General features: G+C 36.5%; 1 protein-coding gene across 2 annotated transcripts; it reads left to right on the plus strand.

Moving 5' to 3' along the window:
- Positions 1-4,834: 4,834 nt before the first annotated feature.
- On the plus strand, positions 4,835-17,225 carry LOC111781381. Of its 2 annotated transcripts, XM_023661939.1 has the most exons (9): positions 4,835-5,065; positions 5,157-5,345; positions 5,785-6,153; positions 6,237-6,496; positions 11,411-11,552; positions 11,730-12,101; positions 12,307-12,438; positions 14,402-14,530; positions 14,621-17,225. In XM_023661939.1, exons 2-9 carry the CDS (start codon positions 5,223-5,225, stop codon positions 16,907-16,909), a joined length of 3,816 nt encoding a protein of 1,271 aa, XP_023517707.1. In that variant the 5' UTR covers positions 4,835-5,065; positions 5,157-5,222; the 3' UTR covers positions 16,910-17,225. The 2 variants fall into 2 exon arrangements, with proteins under 2 accessions (XP_023517707.1, XP_023517706.1); XM_023661938.1 differs by having other exon boundaries at positions 4,835-5,345.
- The last annotated feature ends 1,634 nt before the right edge of the window (positions 17,226-18,859 follow it).

An 18,859-nucleotide genomic window follows, 5' to 3' on the forward strand; every position in this document is an offset into this window, starting at 1 on the left:
TTAAACGAAAAGAGAGAATCTGAGATATTTAAATAAGATTTAAATATCTTAATCAATTATGTGTCGGAATTGACTGGGATTGGCATTTGAATTAATATTAAATATTAATTAAATAGTTTAATTAATTATTTAATGTTACTTTAATTTGAAATTCATTATTCAAATTAATTGTTGAATTAAAATGAAGAAAGTCAAAATGTTGACTTTCATCTAATTAAAATGAAGAAAGTCAAAATGTTGACTTTCATCTAATGGAAAAATCATGTTAGTGGAATTTTGAGGTGTCAAAATTTGGTTTAACCAAACTTGCATGTTTGCCAAATAAACCCCACAAGTTTGAGTGGAATTTTGAGTGTCAAAATTTGGTTAACTCAAACATGCATGCTTGCCACATAATCTCAAACATTTGAGTGGAATTTTAAGTGTCAAGATTTGGTGATCTCAAGTTTGCATGAACATGCAAACTTGACTCTTTAAATAGAGTGATCATGATACTTGGAAGGGATTCTTCATCTTGATGAAAAACCTCTCACAAGCACTCTCTTTCACGTATACAAAATCCCTCCCAAGTTTAGTCACTCACCGGATTCCACAATCCCGTTCTAAGGCCGGAGAATAGTGGAGAAGACACTAGTGGTGGTTCGAAATCGGTTCGTGAGGCAAAAGGAGTTTGAACTACAAAAGGTTAGTATTTAAACTCATTAAGTTTTAATACTTATGAACATGCTAGTTATTTACAATAATTGATGTTCTAAAAGTGCTTAAGATCCAAATTGCTTCCGCATGTGTTATATTAACACCAACAGTTGTGACATTCTCCTCCACTTAAACTAGTCATCATCCCCCATAACTTTCTCAAGGACAAAATCGCTCCGTGGATTGTGACACTAGGGACCAGACTAACCAAGTATTATGAACAAAGACCGATGACTTAGGACCAAGGTCCTTAAAACAGAAACCGTGTAAAGCCTTTGGTCAGGTTATAGAGTATAATACCTTAGCATCCACCATGGACACAATTAAGAGCAAAGTAGGTTACGTACTAAGTTTCATACTCACTTTAGTTCTTACACGTTTTTCAAGTGATAACTAGAAGCTTATCGATGAGGAAAGTAGATTTAGAACAAATGCAACGGAAGTCTAGTTTTTGTGTCGATTTTGTTAGTTGTTTTGAATTTCGTTTCTTGTTGTATTTAAACGAAAAATAAATAAGTTAAGAGAATTTAAAACATAAAGCAAAGTATGCACAACAACTCGGGTAGAGCATCTATGCTTCAATGCAAGCCATTTCCTTCATTGTGCATGAACTTTTCTCAAACACATATGATTCATAGTGTGCAGACGTTCTATGTCGATGGGCTCTCGTTCTATCGAAGGTTCTTACAATTTCAGGATCGTATAAATGATCAAAGGCGCAATAAAATTAAGCATGTTTGGCTCAATATCTGTCTATTTTACTTAATTTTATGATTCGAGATATATATACTAGTTTCTGTTGGAAAAAAGGATATAGGAATAGACAGGAATAGATGAGAATAGATAGAAGCTGCAGTGCTCTATTAACGTCTATTGACTTGATGCTTAGAGGGTTACATAATTCCAGTATTTATAGCTAATACACTGGACTAGAAATAGTAAATCATGCAAATCTAGATAAATTCAAATCTACTGATAATCTCCTAAAATCTCTTAAAATCTTGGTAGTTTGAATATTTGAATCATATCTCAACTACTTCAAATCATATCTTCATTCTGAATACTTTGAATCATATCTCAACACTGCCTCATGATTCAAAATTGCAGATGTAAGTACAGAGCTTTTCTTCTGACAAGGCCTTCGTAAGTATGTCTGCTTTAACCCGTACAATGTCTGTCTCAACTTGTATACCTTTGTTTCTTTGTCTTCCTTTATGAATCTCTCTGGCGGTGTTACATAAACCTCTTCTTTTAAATCTCCATAAAACTTTTCGTTTGATAGGTCAACCATATCCCATGTTTCATCTTTCTTAACGGACTGCATCTCTACTGCCATGGCTTTCTTCCCGTCTTCTTTTTCAGTTGCTTCTTCATAAGTCATAGGGTCTGAAATAGTAAGAGCAAACTGACATGATGCATATATGTCAGCTAAAGATTTATACTTCCTTGGAGATGTCTCATCCGAAAGTTCTTCAAGAGAAGAATTGCTATTAAGTGATGCTGAAGATGATGAATTTGACACACTTTGTGTTGCAGTGGATCCACTGGGAGATGCATTGGAGTTGACTCTTGTCTCTTCATCGGTAGAAACTTCAACTGTAATCTCTTTTATATCACTATCAAAGAGTTTTATCTTACCATGACTGGTTTTGACGTTCACCGTGTCTTTTTCCTCAACTTGCATCTCTTTTTTATTTCCAAGTTGCACCTTGATTCTTTGCGTCTCATCAAGCTCTCGGAATAAAGATTTGATGTCTGTCAAATGGTTCGAGCATCTGCTATCAACAAACCATAAATTACCTTCTTTTGGATTCGTATCCATGCATGCCATAAACAACTTTTCTTTTTCTCCATTCTCTGCTGCAAAATTCATTAGTTGATTTTTATACCAAGAATCAGATTTTGTGTGCCCATACCTTCTGCAATGGTAACATTGTATGACATTTTGTTCATTGAATTGTCTCTGTCCATCACTTCTCCATCTACCCCTGTTATCACGATCGCCATGGAAGCTGCGAAATCCTCCTCTTCCAAAACTTCTACTTGCTAAACAAACATTTTCTTTTTCGTTGCCTTCGTTGTAGGTTTTCTCCACTTGTAGTGCCTTTTCTATATTCCTTTTTGATGATTTATTGATTCTTGACTCATGAGCCTGAAGCAAACCCGTCAGTTCATCAACGGAGAGTATTGATAGATCCTTAGTAGCTTCTTCTATGGTAGTCACCACATGGTCAAACTTTGAAGTCAAGCTTCTCAACACCTTTGCAACAATTGTTTCGTCTGAAATTTTCTCTCCATAGGTACGCATCTGACTGACTATTGCCATTGTTCTGGACAAAAAATCAGCAATTGTTTCGCTATTCATCATGAGCAGAGTTTCAAAATCACGTCTTAAAGATTGAAATTTCACTGTTATGACTTTTGAATCTCCCTGAAACTCCTTCTGTAGAATTGACCATGCTTACTTTGATGTGGTTGCTACTGTAATTCGTGAAAAGATAGTCTCATGAACTGCTTGCTGAATAATGAATAGAGCGTTGACATCATTTTTCTTGGTTTCGCTTAGTGTCTCCTTTTCTTCAATTGTGGGTTCTGATATATCAACGAACCCGTACTCCACCAAGTCCCATAGCTCCTGCGATCTGAGCAAGGTCTTCATCTTGATGCTCCACCACTCATACTTCTCACCATTAAAGATTGGCAACAACGGTGTAAAGAAAGAAAAACCAACTACTGCCATTTTTGTTTTGGAAAAGAAAATAATCACTCGCCTCATGTTGAACGAACTTGGCTCTGATACCACATTGGTTGGAAAAAAGGGATATAGGAATAGACAGGAATAGATGAGAATAGATAGAAGCTGCAATGCTCTATTAACGTCTACTGACTTGATGCTTAGAGGGTTACACAATTACAGTATTTATAGCTAATACACTATACTAGAAATAGTAAATCATGCAAATCTAAACGTCTACTGACTTGATGCTTAGAGGGTTACACAATTACAGTATTTATAGCTAATACACTATACTAGAAATAGTAAATCATGCAAATCTAAATAAATTCAAATCTACTAACGATCTCCTAAAATCTTGGTAGTTTGAATATTTGAATCATATCTCAACTACTTCAAATCATATCTTCATTTTGAATACTTTGAATCATATCTCAACAGTTTCTTTTCAAATAAACTTAGGTTCTCACTTATTCTAAATCCGTGGATAAAATGCTATAAGACGATTTCAGCATTTTGTGCTATGAAACTCGTGGTATATGAAAACTAGAAAGGTTTTGAGTCGATTTTCGTTATATTGTTAAGGGTGTACGTCGAACTAAAAAACTCGAAAAAACTCAATCAACCCAACTTGAATAATAAGGGTTGAGTTTCATTGGGTTAATTTTCTAGAACCAAACTAGTTAAGTTCAAGTTAGAAGTTCATTAGCCAAAGGTTTTGGTCAATTTTCCGACCTGGTCCAAAATATATATATTTAAAACAAAGCACGCCCACACACACATGCATGCAACTCCTCGCCCTCATAAACCAGACACAGCTCATCACCTCGCCTTTGCCCATGCTGTCAGCCACACTCCTCGCCCTCGCCATCGCCGCCATATGCAAATAAGATACCCCTCATAGACGCAACTCCTTACGATCACTACTAGACGCAAACACACTTTGCAAATGCATCTCCTCGCCTCACCCACAACCATAAACCTAACCTAACCCAAAAATAGAGGGTTGGGTTGGGTTGGGCCGCCCTAGGTTGTGAAACAAATTTGGAGTTATTTGGGTTTCCAACGCAACCGATCTAAAAATTCTAGACTCAACTAAATCATATACTCCCTACATATTGATTAAAAAATTCTCAACTCGACCTAACTCAATTAGTATATGCTCCTGCCATATATACGGGCTATATTAACCTATAACAATCCACGTCAACTTTAAATTTACTCGAACAACTTATTAAAAATAAAGTTGAATTAAAATTTTTTAAAGGTTAATAAATTAAATATATAATTTTTGTAAAGTTAAGTTAAATTTAACAATATATATATATATAATTCGGCTAATTAGTGATATAACAGTTTCTTTCTTATTTCTACGCAGGCCTCATTTTTTTTTTTTTTTTTTTTTTTTTTTTTTTNCTGCAATATAATCGTAGCACCCAAATCCATCGTCATCAACCAGAAACCCCTACATCCGTTTTCTCTTCTTGAATCTTGATGTCCCTTCAATTCCGTTTATATTATGCTATTTCATTCCAGTCCAATCGAATCCAATCCTATTCGATATAATCAATCCTCTCCTACTCTTCACCAGATTTGCTTCAGGAGGACGGCGTTATTTCGATCCGCCGACGATCTGTTAGTATTTGTTTTTTTCTTCTAATTACCTGTTGCGATTGTAATTCTTAGCTGCTATTCCATCTTGGCTTGCTTTTTGCCTCCCGATCAGATTGGGTTGATTTCGGGTTGTGAGACAATGGAAGAATTGAGAAATGTAACTATGAGAGTTTGAAAGATGCCTGGGTTAACGCAAAAAAATGACCATTTAAATGGTGGGTCATCGGCTGTATACTCGCTCTCCGCCAATGGCTTTTGGTCCCAGCATCGCGACGATGTTAGCTACGTTCAGCTCCAGAAGGTATTCATTTCTTTCGTTGCCAGACGATTTAATTCCAGTTTTCGTTTCATCATTTTTTTTATAGGAATAATTGGCACTAGATTAGATCACTTTCCTGCTCTGTATTTTTTCCCGAATTATACTTCATAGAACTCTGGATTTACTACTGCTGCCGATGTAATCTAGGGAAGGAGTGTCTAGCATTTTAGATGTGCGAGTTCAACACTTTAGACCTTTCATCTTTTACTCAAAATACAGTTACCGAATTTTCGTATTTTTCCTCTACATGTTGCTCCCTGTGACCAGCAAATCTGCTTTGTAGGGAACTAAAGTATCACATTGTTTAATTATGACATTTGAGTCGTTAGTTGGAATAAGTATGATCTAATTCCCGCATTTCTTAGAACTTATGTCATGAACTGACCATTGACTGATAAAGATGTGTTTACTCTCAATGTAGTTTTGGAGTGAACTGCTGCCCCAAGCTAGGCAGAAACTCCTGAGAATTGACAAGCAAACTCTCTTTGAGCAAGCTCGTAAGAATATGTACTGCTCTCGATGTAATGGTTTGCTGCTTGAAGGATTTTTGCAGATTGTCATGTATGGGAAGTCTTTACAACAAGGAAACACATGTGTGAATCACACTTGCAACAGATTAGGGGGTTCAAAAAGTCAAACTTGCGATGGGTCATTGGCAGTTAATGGGTTTCATGATGAAATTCAAGACCCATCTGTCCATCCTTGGGGTGGTTTGACCACAACGCGCGAGGGGTTGCTGACACTTTTGGGCTGCTATTTGTATTCAAAGTCTTTCCTGGGTCTCCAAAATGTAAGTGCTTATTTTTAGTTTTCTTAGCTGTTAAGCACAACATATTAAGTCATATTTAATGGTTAAGGTTTTCTTTGGAACAGGTATTTGACAGTGCACGAGCTAGGGAGCGAGAGCGTGAATTGCTTTATCCTGATGCTTGTGGTGGGGGAGGTCGAGGCTGGATAAGTCAAGGAACAGCGGGCTATGGCAGGGGACATGGTACAAGGGAAACATGCGCCCTGCACACTGCTAGGCTTTCTTGTGATACATTGGTGGATTTCTGGTCAGCATTAGGAGAAGAAACTCGACAATCTCTTCTAAGGATGAAAGAAGAAGATTTTATTGAGAGACTAATGTACAGGTCTCTAGCAAATGCTCATCCCTTGTTTCATGCATTGCATTTAAATAAATGGAAGGAAAATATGATAGTTGAGGCTTGATGGAGATTTGAGAAGATAATGTGACCTTTAGAGATATGAAGTATCATGAACACATTTTGGAGTAAACTAACATAAACAAATAAAAGGTTGATTTCTTGGTAAGGATGAATCTGATTTTTGTTTGCATCTTTTTTAGTAATCTTTTATCTGCATTTTGAAGATTCAAGCTAGTCTAGAATTCTGCTGTCTAGATTTGTTGAATAGATATAATTTTCAGTTAGAGAACCTATAGCTCAAGTAAATTATATGGTTTACAAGCCAAGCAACATCCAGGTTGTGTATTTTGCTCTCATTGGTTAAAAACTCCTTGCTCCCTAAGATATTAAAAATCTTAAGTTTTCTAACTATCAAGAATTGTAGATTTTATGCCAACCTAAACATAGTTCAACTGGTTAAGACATTAATACATTTTTCCTAAAGGTCACATGCTTGAATCTCCACCCCTTGATGATCTCAAAAGAAAATTGTCGAGTTAGATGCCAAGAGGGTAGATTTGGGAGATTCTTGGACATAAAAGAATAACATAGCTTCTAATATTCTCCTCGATGGACAGAAGAAAGGTCTTTATTTGAGCAAGGATATTGCTTGAGAGAATTAAAAGGTACGAATCCACAATAAGTTTGGATTTGCACTAAAAGCAATTGGAGTTTTTTTTGCAAGTATTGAACGTCATAATTTGGAGGTTCGCAACCTAGAAAGAATTGTACAAATTTGAGTACTTCTAACTTATAGCTGACTGTTTGTATTTTGACTTACCCATGGTTATGGAACCAAATCCATTAATATAGAACATTTACATTTCACTGTGAAAAAGTGCTTTATTGTAGTGGAATAAGATGCTTTTGTACATTGATGTATATATTTAATTTATTTGGAGCTATTTGAGCGGGATCCACTTTTTGGAGAATTTGGATCAATCAATAACTTATTACTTATTGACCCTTCTTTGAATACTAAGGCCAATCTAATTTGGGTCAATGTGGCGAAAGCTATTTTTTTGGGAATCATGGATGGAAAGAATCAAAGAATTTTTCGTGGCAAGAATCTTTCTTGGTTCGAAAGATTGATTACGCTCATCTCGAAACCTGTTGGAATTCTTTATCAAAGATTTTTGTTGGTTTTTCACTTAGGATATTTGCCTCGATTGGAATGCCTTTGTATATCCATTTTAGGTTATTTTGCTTACTTGTTTGTTTCCTTTTATTCCCTTTCTTTTATTGTTTTCTTATTTTCACTCCTTAGCCTAGTGGAGTTTGTATCTTTGAGCATTAGTCTCTTTTCATTCCCTTAATGATTAGTTTTGTTTCTTGTTAAGAAAAACAATAATAAAAATATTTCTTGTGGAACATCTTTCACAATCCCTAGAGAGATAGTTCATTAGTAATAATCGTTGTACGGTTCACTGAGCACCATGTCTTAAACTAGTTATTTCTTCAAGTGAGGAGGATAAGAATCTCGTAGGGCTTTTGTGTAGGAAGGGGAGAACATTCCTAACTCATTTGCAGTTTGTTGATAATACATTTTTTTTAGGTGAGGATGATTGAAGTGTGATTGACAATCTCTTTAAAAGTGGTTAAGACTTTTGAGATGGCATTAGGATTGAAGGTGAATCTAGAATAAACAACCATGGGTTATGTAATTAATAAACTACTTGTTTGTGTTTAGAATTCCTATTTTTGATCATAAAAGCTAAGTGAAGTTGTTGAATGATTTCTTGTTGGAGGGGGATGAGGAGGGTGGAAGTCTCGATTTGATTGGTTGGGAGGTAATGCCAAGGCCGGTTGACCTTGGAGTGCTGGGCATAGGCAATATGGGATTTTGTAATGAGAGGCTTTTTGACTAAATGGTTGTGATGTTTATCTTTGGAGTTGAACGCTTTATGTTATAAGGTCATAGCTAGTTAGTGTAGTCCTCATCTTTTTGAATGGAACTCAGTTGGGGATTTTAAAGACGTTCAAAAACCCCTAGAAAGTTCTCTCTTTAGATGGTCCCTTCTGTAAATTTGTTAAAATGCTTTGTGGGGAACAACTTAAGAACTTATTTCTAGGAAAGCTCAATGGTTTGATAGTCCCATAAGTATTTTTCATCTTGTTTGTACTACCTCTACCTCTCCTCTTTGAGGATTTGTCTTGTGGCATCAATCATTTCGTACTTCGAAAATTCTTATGCGTTTAATTAAAGTTTTTGCTGCTGTCATTAGATAGGGAGGTGTGGGATGTGTTTGCATTCCTCTCTCTGTTGGGAAACTTAGTCTTACCTTGGGTAGTAGTGATATTGGTGTTTGGCTTCCCAATCCCTTTAAAGAGTTTCTTGTCGTTCATTTCTTACCCTTCTAGAAACCACTATGCACAATTTTTTTCCTTTTTATTTTCCTCGGTGTGGAAGCTAATCATTTCCAAAAAGGTTAAACTTTTTGCATCGCAGGTCTTACATGGGAGAATCAACACTATGGATCGTATTCAGTGGTTCTTCTTTTTTCCTTCATTAGGGTCACAGTGGTAGACTCTATGTAGCAAGGCATATGAAGATTTATGCCATATCCTTTAAAGATGCATGTTTCTCTCATGGTTTAGGACTCCTTTTGGAGACATTTGGTATGTGCATGGCTTGAAACAAGGATTGTTGTCTTGTCTTATGATGGAGGACGTTTTGTTCCACCTAACCTTTTGAGTTAAGGGCCATACTCTTTGGCACGCTGGTTTTTTTTTTTTTTTTTTTTTTTTTCNCTTTGCTAATTTATGGACCATTTTGGTTAGTGAGGAGTGAGAAATTTTTTGAGAGTTAGAGAGGTTGTGGGAAGAGGTGTGAGCTTTTGCCAAGTTTAATGTTTCTCTTTGTGCACTGGTGTTTCTATAAGCTAAAGATTTTTGGAACTACCTTCTTGGTCTTATTGCGTTTGATCAGGTTGGCTGGGTCTTCCTTGATGTGATCCCTAGAGAGAAAGGATCTGGTGCACAGTGGAGAAAATGGATTTGAGGTTGTATATCAAGTGCTAATTACTCAATCATCATCAAGGGGAGACCCAATGGTAAAATAATTCCCACGAGGTTCAAGGCATGGAGATCCGCTCTCACCTTTCCTCTTTCATCATTGTGGCTGGTTTTCTAAGTAGGCTTTTATGCCATGGGGCAGCAATGGGTCTGATCTAGGTGAATGGAATAGGTCAATTCTATCTTCTCATGAATCACCTCCAATTTCTACACACTACTTTTCTTCTCTATGGATCCCGTTGCAATTGTTTGATATTGTCACTATCCCTGAACGGGCAACTTGTCTAAACATTGATTATAGAAAAAACTGAAGTTTTGTGGGTCAATGTTGAAGATGCGGTTTTGGATGAATTAACCATCACTTTTGGTTGCAAAAAGGGGTTGTGGCCTGCTTCATACTTGGATCTTCCTTTGGGAGTAATCCTAGAATTTCTCTTCTGGGAGCCCACATTAGAGAGAATTCGACAGAAGCTAAACAATTGGCTGCATTCATATATATCTAGAGGATGGATACTCTCATTGAAGCAACTCTATCTAATATGATGCCTATTTATTATCTATCTTATTTGATGCCATAAAAATTGGTTCAAATCATGGAAAATATTTTAAGAGATTTTCTTTGGGAAGGATCTCAACTTAATGGAGGAATGCACAACATCAATTTGAGGAAAACTGTAAAATCCTTCGCATTAGGAAGTTTGGGAGTTGATAATATATCACAAAGGAATTCAGCTCTTCTTGCGAAATGGATAGGCATCATATTAAATTTTAGTCTTGTAATTCTTGAAATCCACCTTTTAGAAATCCACCAAACAGACAAAAACAATTTAACTTGATCCCCAAAACCATCAAGAATAGTAGAGTCACTTGCCTACAAAGTCCTTTTGTTTCTTTCATACCACAATCTTCACAAAAGTGCTACCACCTAATTCTACTACAAAATACTAGAATTTTCCCAAAAAAGGGCTTATGAAACACCCAGCTGATGTTAAGAGTTCTGAAAAGGTTGGATGGACCTGTGAGAGGAAGCAAACGGGGCAAAGAAATGTGGAAGAATTTCAATCCTTGAAAGGGAGGATGCCTGACTTTGGATGATGCTGGTGCTTTCTAAACTCCCAACGTTATAGATCTACATTTTTTATCCAAAGAAAGTAGTAACCTGAAATAATTTTGATGGACTTCATTTGGATGGAGGAAAAGAAATTACGAGACTTTGCCTGATAAATTGCACTGGAGATTTCCTTTGGAGAAAGGGGAACTGTAGAAGGATATAGTTTGTAGCATCTATGTAATGAACGGTTGTGGTTTCAATCTCTTTTGGAGGTTTTTTTTTTCTTCTTCTAGTATTAAAAGTCGCTTTGGTAAAGAATTCAAAATAGATGGTCTACTATAATAATTCTGCCAAGTTGTTCATTTATATAAATGTGAAATGGAGGATATAACAAATTAATATTATTTTACTAATCATTTTAGTCTTTCTGCCTGCTTGGTGCAACTCATGGAACCATAAGCCTTTTCTTTACAGGACATAGCCTCCTCTAATCCAATGATGCATAAGAATCGAACCTAAAAATATGAGCCTAATTTTGAAGTGTGCCTCAAGGTGAAACCTCAAAAGTCTTGTAAAAATCGTTCTACTTACTACGTTTTTCACTTAGTTGAACAAATTTAAATATTATTTCAGATTATCATAGTAATTGAGGAATATTGGAAACATGCCTGATTTATTCTAATAAGGCAAGCAATACTTTGTGTATCTATCCTTATGTTAAGTTCTCTTGTCTGCATTTTTCTTGCCTTGTAATTATTAGTTTTTTGCTTCTTACATTATATTGATTCTTTCAGGTTTGACAGCAAGAGGTTTTGTAGAGATTGCAGAAGAAATGTGATCCGTGAGTTCAAGGAGCTGAAGGAACTGAAGCGCATGAGGAGAGAGCCTTGCTGCACTAGTTGGTTTTGTGTTGCAGATATGGCTTTTCATTACGAGGTGCATCCTTGCACTTATCTTCAACTTTAAGCGCTCTTCTACCATCATGGATTATAATTTTAACTTTTGGATGAATATGAATCGAGACATGATGACTATGTAGACCCTGTGAGGTTTTTCAAGAACGCGTGCTTGTTGCAATTGGCATGAACGAAATTATATTTGCTATTGTCTCAGGTCTCAGATGATACAATCCAGGCCGATTGGCATCAAACCTTTGCTGACTCCGTGGAGACATATCATTATTTTGAGTGGGCTGTTGGATCAGGAGAAGGAAAATCTGACATTCTGGAATTTGAAAATGTTGGCATGAACGGAAGTGTCAAAATGAATGGCCTAGATCTTGGTGGTTTGAATTCATGCTTTATCACCCTCAGAGCTTGGAAATTAGATGGACGCTGCACAGAGCTATCAGTGAAAGCTCATGCATTAAAAGGTCAACAATGTGTTCATCGAAGACTTATAGTTGGTGATGGATTTGTTACAATCACTAGAGGGGAAAATATTAGGAGGTTTTTTGAGCATGCTGAAGAGGCTGAAGAGGAGGAGGTTGTTCTCTTTCTTGTAATTGTCTCTCTAGGATTTTATGCCTGCTTAGAATTTTGCCCGATATTCGTATGCAATATTATATTTCACGAACTTAAAATTCTTTGTGAGGTGACAAATATTTCCTTTTCTGTTGTAAAAAAAGAAAAAGTTTCCTCTTCTAAATCTTGGCAACTCTAATTGGTTCTCTGAATTTTTTGGCTTTTAGGAGGATGATTCGATGGATAAGGACGCAAATGATTTGGATGGAGATTGCTCTCGTCCTCAAAAGCATGCGAAGAGTCCAGAACTTGCTCGGGAGTTTCTTTTGGATGCTGCAACTGTTATCTTTAAAGAACAGGTATGTTGTTTGCAACCTTTTCGGCCTGTGCTTCTAGCTAATTTGCATTTGAGATATTGTTCTTTCTATAGTACAGATCTCATGTTCTTGTTGTAAGAAATTTCATTAAGCACCAGGGATATAATTACCAGATAGGCACATTGGTACAAGGAAAAACCAGCTAAAAGTTAAATGTCTGCATCTATAGAATCAGATGAAACGTTTTCCATTATTTTTAAATGAGATTCTTTATACGTGTGTGTGTGTGTGTGTGATTGTATTTTTTCTTTTGTTTTTGTTTTTGGTTTTCCAAATCTTTTCGATTTTATTTAATGAGATGTAGAAAAGATGTCTAATTTGCAGTTAATTTCTTCCAAGACTTTCAGAAAATAGTGAAGATTATGTTAGTCAGTTCAAATAGTTTGTTTTACCCGAGATAGAGTGGATTCAAGAAATGAGTCAGTGCAAGACACGGAGAATTGGAGAGGATTAGGGAGAAGAAAGATAGGAGAAATTCTCAAAACATTTAAACTAACTTCAACGTTGAACTTTGCTGTGGTATACTAGTAAGTCAATTAGTTTGTTGGGATTCTAAAAAATCCAACATCTTTGGATATTTAGCATCCAGAATGAAATATAAATGTTCAGCATCATTATGTAGCTGTTTTTGAATTACACTTAACATTTTTTATGTTTAGAGATATTTGGTTGTTGTATTCATTTGTAATACATGGAAATGAGCATTCAACACTCTAGAGTTTAAATTTTGTATTTAACTACATTAAAGTTTAAAGTATACTGATCTATTTATTTAGAAATTTAATTATATATCTATGTAATTTGGGATATTATACAGTTTAATAAAAAAAAATATTTTGTTATGAAGTAATATATAAATATCTATTACTTGAAGGCCATCAAGCAATCAATTGCGGGTGTAGAACAATGGATAAGTGCAGTGGAGAGTTATTCTGTTGTTTCCTAAATGATTGATACATCTCTTATTTGAAAGAAATTTCTCTTGATCCCTCGGGTTCTTTTTCGACCGAATTTCTCTTGATCCCTTGGGCTGTTTTTCAACCAAATCCCTCTTCTTTAGATTGAGAACCGAAGACCGGCCTTAATGTGGCTCTTTGTCGAAGTTAATTTGGGATTTCTCCCCAAGAAGGTGAAGATCTTCCTTCTGTCGTTGGCACATAGAAGTCTGAGTATGCACGAAAGTCTCTAAAGGAGGAGTTTTTCTCTTGTTCTTGGGTTTTTGGTTTGTACCCTGTCCTGGTGCAGTGAGGAATTTGCAGACCGTCTTTTTCTGCTTTGCCCTTTTGCTAGACGTGGTTGACTTAAGCTGCTGGATTTTTTTTCTTCGTACCTTCTCTTCCCAATAAGGTGGATGGTTGGTTGTGGGAATCATTGGGTGGTTGGAAGCTGAAAGACAAAGCTGGGATCCTTTCGGGGTTTGCTTCTAGAGCTCTTTTGTGGAGTTTATGGCTGGAGAGTAATAGAAGGCCTTTTGAAGATAAGTCTTCGTCTTTTTGAGTTTTTTTGGGATTGTGTACAGTTAAATACCTCTTGGTGGTGTCATAGCTATAAAAAATTCTTTTATCATCTACCTCTATCCATGATTATTTCGGACTGGCTAGGTAATTGTAAGTAGTTCCTTGGGTGGGGGCTCCCTCATCCCCCAAGCCTTTAAGTTGTTGTCTCTGCCCTTTCGGTTGTGCGTTACTCGATGTTCTTATAAGAAAAAAGAAAAAAAAAAAAAAGGACCTTTTGAATTTTTGCTTGTTGGATTTGCCCATCTGCTTATTAAAATCTGATTGAAAGCTCAAAGTTCTTTTGTTTTGTCTTCTCCTCACAGTCCAAGGAACTTCCCCAATGATAGTTTATTTAGATTGCATTGCAAAATTTGATACCAGAACTGATCCAAGTTTTCCCTAGGGAATTGTGGATTGTTTTTATTCTTATACTTTGTGGTCTTTGTCAGGTTGAAAAAGCATTCAGAGAAGGAACAGCTCGCCAAAATGCTCATAGCATTTTTGTTTGTCTTGCACTAAAATTATTGGAAGAACGAGTTCACATAGCATGCAAAGAAATCATTACTCTAGAAAAGCAGGTTTCAAGCGAGGCTATGTCATTACTCACAAATCCATTTACAAGAATCGAGATTTCTCTTTACTTCTAACCTATGTGAATTTTGCTTCAGATGAAACTTCTTGAAGAAGAAGAGAAGGAAAAGCGTGAAGAAAAGGAACGCAAAGAGCGGAAAAGGACAAAAGAACGAGAGAAGAAGCTCCGAAGAAAAGAAAGATTAAAAGGGAAGGAAAAGGATAAAGATAAGATAAGTTCTGAATCAGCTGAAGTATGTTCTCATTCTGATATCTTAGAGGACTTATCCCCATGTGTTTTGGAGCAAAATTCCATCTCTGTCGATGAAACATGTGATGCCAGCATTCCTGAATCCTCTGATACTCTGGACGAGCAATTTTTAAATGAATCCATTGTTTCAGAAGTGCAAAGTTCATATGATGATGGCCTTGCCGGGAAACCTACTGATGGGAATGATGGAAATGAACCTTTCATGGTTGATTCATCAAAGTTTTCTCGCTGGAGATTAAAATTTCCAAAGGAAGTTCAAGATCATTCTTCCAAGTGGTCTGAGAGGCGACGATTTTCAGTTTCCGAAAATGGGGCAGGGGCTAGCAGATCTGAGCAAAGATATTATGGTGATAGTTTGGAGACTCCTTCGAGGACCATGAATGGATCAAACAGGAAACTAAGAACAAATTCATTAAAGGCATATGGTCGACACATCTCTAAGTTCAATGAAAAGTCGCACTCTTCCAACAACCGGGTATCTTACGACTACCGTTCCTGCATCTGTAACCAAAATAATGAATTAAACAAAAAGGCGGAGGCGTTTGTTTCTTCAGTTAGAGTTAATCGAGATGTCAAATCTGCGAGCACATCAGAATCGTCATTTGATATGTCCAAGCAGTGTTCTCATTCTAGCAGGTACAGCTATGGAGATCATTCTCGTGATGGTGGAAGACTGAAAAACAAAAACAATTCTCCTGGTAAAGATTACGTTTATTCAAAGAAAGTTTGGGAGCCCATGGAATCACAGAAGAAATATCCTAGAAGTAACTCAGATTCAAATGTAGCAATGAAGTCTTCAACTTGTAAGTTTAATGTTGAACCCGATTTTGACCTTGTGAAGTCGGGGCATGATGCCTGTAGGGGTGAAGTTGCTGTTACTTCGAGTACAGTTGATCAAGAAGAGAGTAATTCGACTGAGTCGACCTCTGGTGTTGAATCAGATGAAGTCTCCCAAAATGGACTCGAATGGAAGGATCATAAAAACATAGAAGAAGATGCATGCGAGGTAACAAAGCGTTCGGTAAATTCAACAGACACGACATTGACATCGAGTGGGACTAATAACCGAGTAGGAACTAGGTCTTTAAATTCTGATAGCTGCTCATCATGCCCGAGTGAAGGAGACAGTAATAATATCTGCTTGAACCATGGAAATCTGGAATCGTTGTCCACATCGGACTCCGAAGATGCTAGTCATCACTCAGAAGGAAAAGAATCTTCAGCATCCATTCAGAATGGCTTCTCTGAACATCGTGAGACAAGGATGGATAAAGTAGTTGAAGTTGATGCCTTGGGGATCAGGAACCATTCCGGTCTTTCGCAAGAGATCGAGGGATGTAAAGTTCAAGGAAATGCACCGAACCGAGTTCCCCGGGACTTCGAAGCAGGATTCTCTGCTGTTAGTTTGGACTCCTCCCCATGTCAAGTGACACTTCCTCCAACTCAGAATCAAACTCAAAATATTCACTTTCCAGTGTTTCAGGTTTCTCCAGCGATGGGTTATTACCATCAAAACTCAGTTTCATGGCCTGCAGCAGCAGCTCATGCTACTAATGGGATAATACCTTTCTCCTATTCAAATCCCTGTCTGTATGCCAATCCTCTTGGGTATGGTTTAAGTGATAACCCACGCTTCTGTATGCAGTATGGCCATTTGCATCATCTAGCTGCTCCCGTCTTCAACCCGAGCCCGGTTCCTATTTATCAGCCAGCTTCCAAAGCCAACAATGGTGTATATACTGAAGAACGAAGTCAGGTCCCCATATCAGAAAGCTCAGATGTTGTAGCTAATCCCGACATCATCGGTACCACTGGACTCCCATACGCAATCAGTTCACCACCAGGCAGAGATCGCAAGCAAAACGACACTTCCATATTCCCAAAGGATAGCTCAAGCTTTTCATTGTTCCATTTTGGAGGGCCTGTTGCATTTTCAACAGGAGGTAACTTAAACCCCATGCCTTCCAAGGAAGACGATATTGTCGGGGATTTTTCGAGAAATAACGAAGCAGCGGATGTTGTTGACGATGTCCATGCTTTCAATAAGAAGGAAACTGCCATTGAAGAATACAACTTGTTTGCAGCAAGCAATGGCATGAGGTTCTCGTTCTTCTGAATGGGAGCAAGATGATATATGAGGGGACTGTTTTCGAGTTTCTAGTCCCTATCTTCATATTAATTTTTTTTTTTTTTAATGGAATTTTACAGTACTTCTTACATAATAAATTTTCTTTTCTTTTATTTTTTTTTTATTTTTTTTATTATTATTTTTTTTTTTTTAATGTAGTTGATTGCTCCCAAAATTTGTCTCATTATTTTCGAGATGTAGAGAACACACAAGAAAAAAAGAAAAAAAGAAAAAAAAAAGCAAAATTGGATGAAGGAGTGGTATGATGTTTGAAAGTTTTCTAAATGAGATGAGTCTTCTTATAGATGAAGAATGTGTTTATATGAACATTTTGTTGCCCATATTTGCTTGGAATGGTACATGATTGTGACATATTTTTGCACTTAATTGGTTCACATTCCTATCATCTTGACTTTGAACGGACTCAAAATCGTGGATTGCGACTGATTTCTAGTTTCTTGATGTGTTTTTTATCGATCTTAGTATTAGGGATTCTTTTTCGATTAACAAAAATTTGTCTCATTATTTTCGAGATGTAGAGAACACACAAGAAAAAAAGAAAAAAAGAAAAAAAAAAGCAAAATTGGATGAAGGAGTGGTATGATGTTTGAAAGTTTTCTAAATGAGATGAGTCTTCTTATAGATGAAGAATGTGTTTATATGAACATTTTGTTGCCCATATTTGCTTGGAATGGTACATGATTGTGACATATTTTTGCACTTAATTGGTTCACATTCCTATCATCTTGACTTTGAACGGACTCAAAATCGTGGATTGCGACTGATTTCTAGTTTCTTGATGTGTTTTTTATCGATCTTAGTATTAGGGATTCTTTTTCGATTAACAGTGAACTCTTATACAACTCCCTTTGATTTACTGATTCAATGTGTCTCCTCAACCAGGATCTCTTCCACATCATTCTCAATAGGATTCTTCATCGTGGCAGGTGGTCATGTCACCTCATTGCATCCGATGTCTTCTTGATTGGGATTGTAGGGTTTCGGGGTAAGTATTCATTCATAGAAGAAATACATGAGGTCTTTCGAACTATCTGAATGACTTTGATTGGTTCTTCATAATCTACACTGGTTATTGATTCTTGTTACTTTGAAACCGAAAGTATTATGGTTTTAGCCCGACCAAAACTTTGTTTTAGCTTGATCAAAACTTTATTTTTGGTTTGAAATTCTTGTGGCTTACATTTCTGACCAGCCCATTTCTTCATCTCCTTGGTAAGTATGAGTTATTTTAGAGGTCTCGGCTCGTTAACATATCCATCTAAGCTTGAAGAAGTAACATATCCATACACGGTGGTGGACATGTCTACACATAACGTGTTGAAGAAGTAATCTATGATTATATGATATACAACATGCATGAGGTCCATAAGACAATGCACATAATACTTTTATACTTATCATGACCAAGTTTCTTACCAGATGTACATACATATACATATTTGTGGTATTTCATTCACGCTCATCTATACTGGTATATTATGGTGTATCGCAAGGCATAAACATGGTCATATCAACATAGCACAAAACTTCAAACGTACAAGAAAGTGCATGCATCACATGATTGATTGAGATATCATGACATAAACAATAACACAAATAGAGTCGTAGGATACGTGTTATTCATGCATCAAATAATTTCATCTAACCTAGCTCGTAACAGTTCCACCAATAAGTTCGCTTACAATTTTCAAGCTCAACTTGCTGCTCCTAAGTTTGCTGTGGGCGGACATTCCTATGTTTAGCTTTACGTGATCTAATTTACTAACGATATTTCATCTATTTAGAAAATTGAGCTTAGAATCTACCCGAAGAGCCAACATCTCCTAATTATCGTAAAATCAGTCAAAAACAGTGTCAAATATTTTTAATTGCCTAAAACACCAATCATACTAACATTTTCTGACATTAATTACATCA

Source organism: Cucurbita pepo, chromosome LG19, assembly GCF_002806865.2.
Source record: "Cucurbita pepo subsp. pepo cultivar mu-cu-16 chromosome LG19, ASM280686v2, whole genome shotgun sequence".
Classification (NCBI taxonomy): Eukaryota; Viridiplantae; Streptophyta; class Magnoliopsida; order Cucurbitales; family Cucurbitaceae; genus Cucurbita; species Cucurbita pepo.

Excerpts from the sequence above, each read along its gene's own strand:
- LOC111781381 (XM_023661938.1), top strand. The coding sequence starts at position 5,223 with ATGCCTGGGTTAACGCAAAAAAATGACCATTTAAATGGTGGGTCATCG. Across the intron at positions 5,346-5,784 it reads GCTACGTTCAGCTCCAGAAG|TTTTGGAGTGAACTGCTGCC; the intron begins GTATTCATTTCT and ends CTCTCAATGTAG. Across the intron at positions 12,102-12,306 it reads AAGAGGCTGAAGAGGAGGAG|GAGGATGATTCGATGGATAA; the intron begins GTTGTTCTCTTT and ends TTTGGCTTTTAG.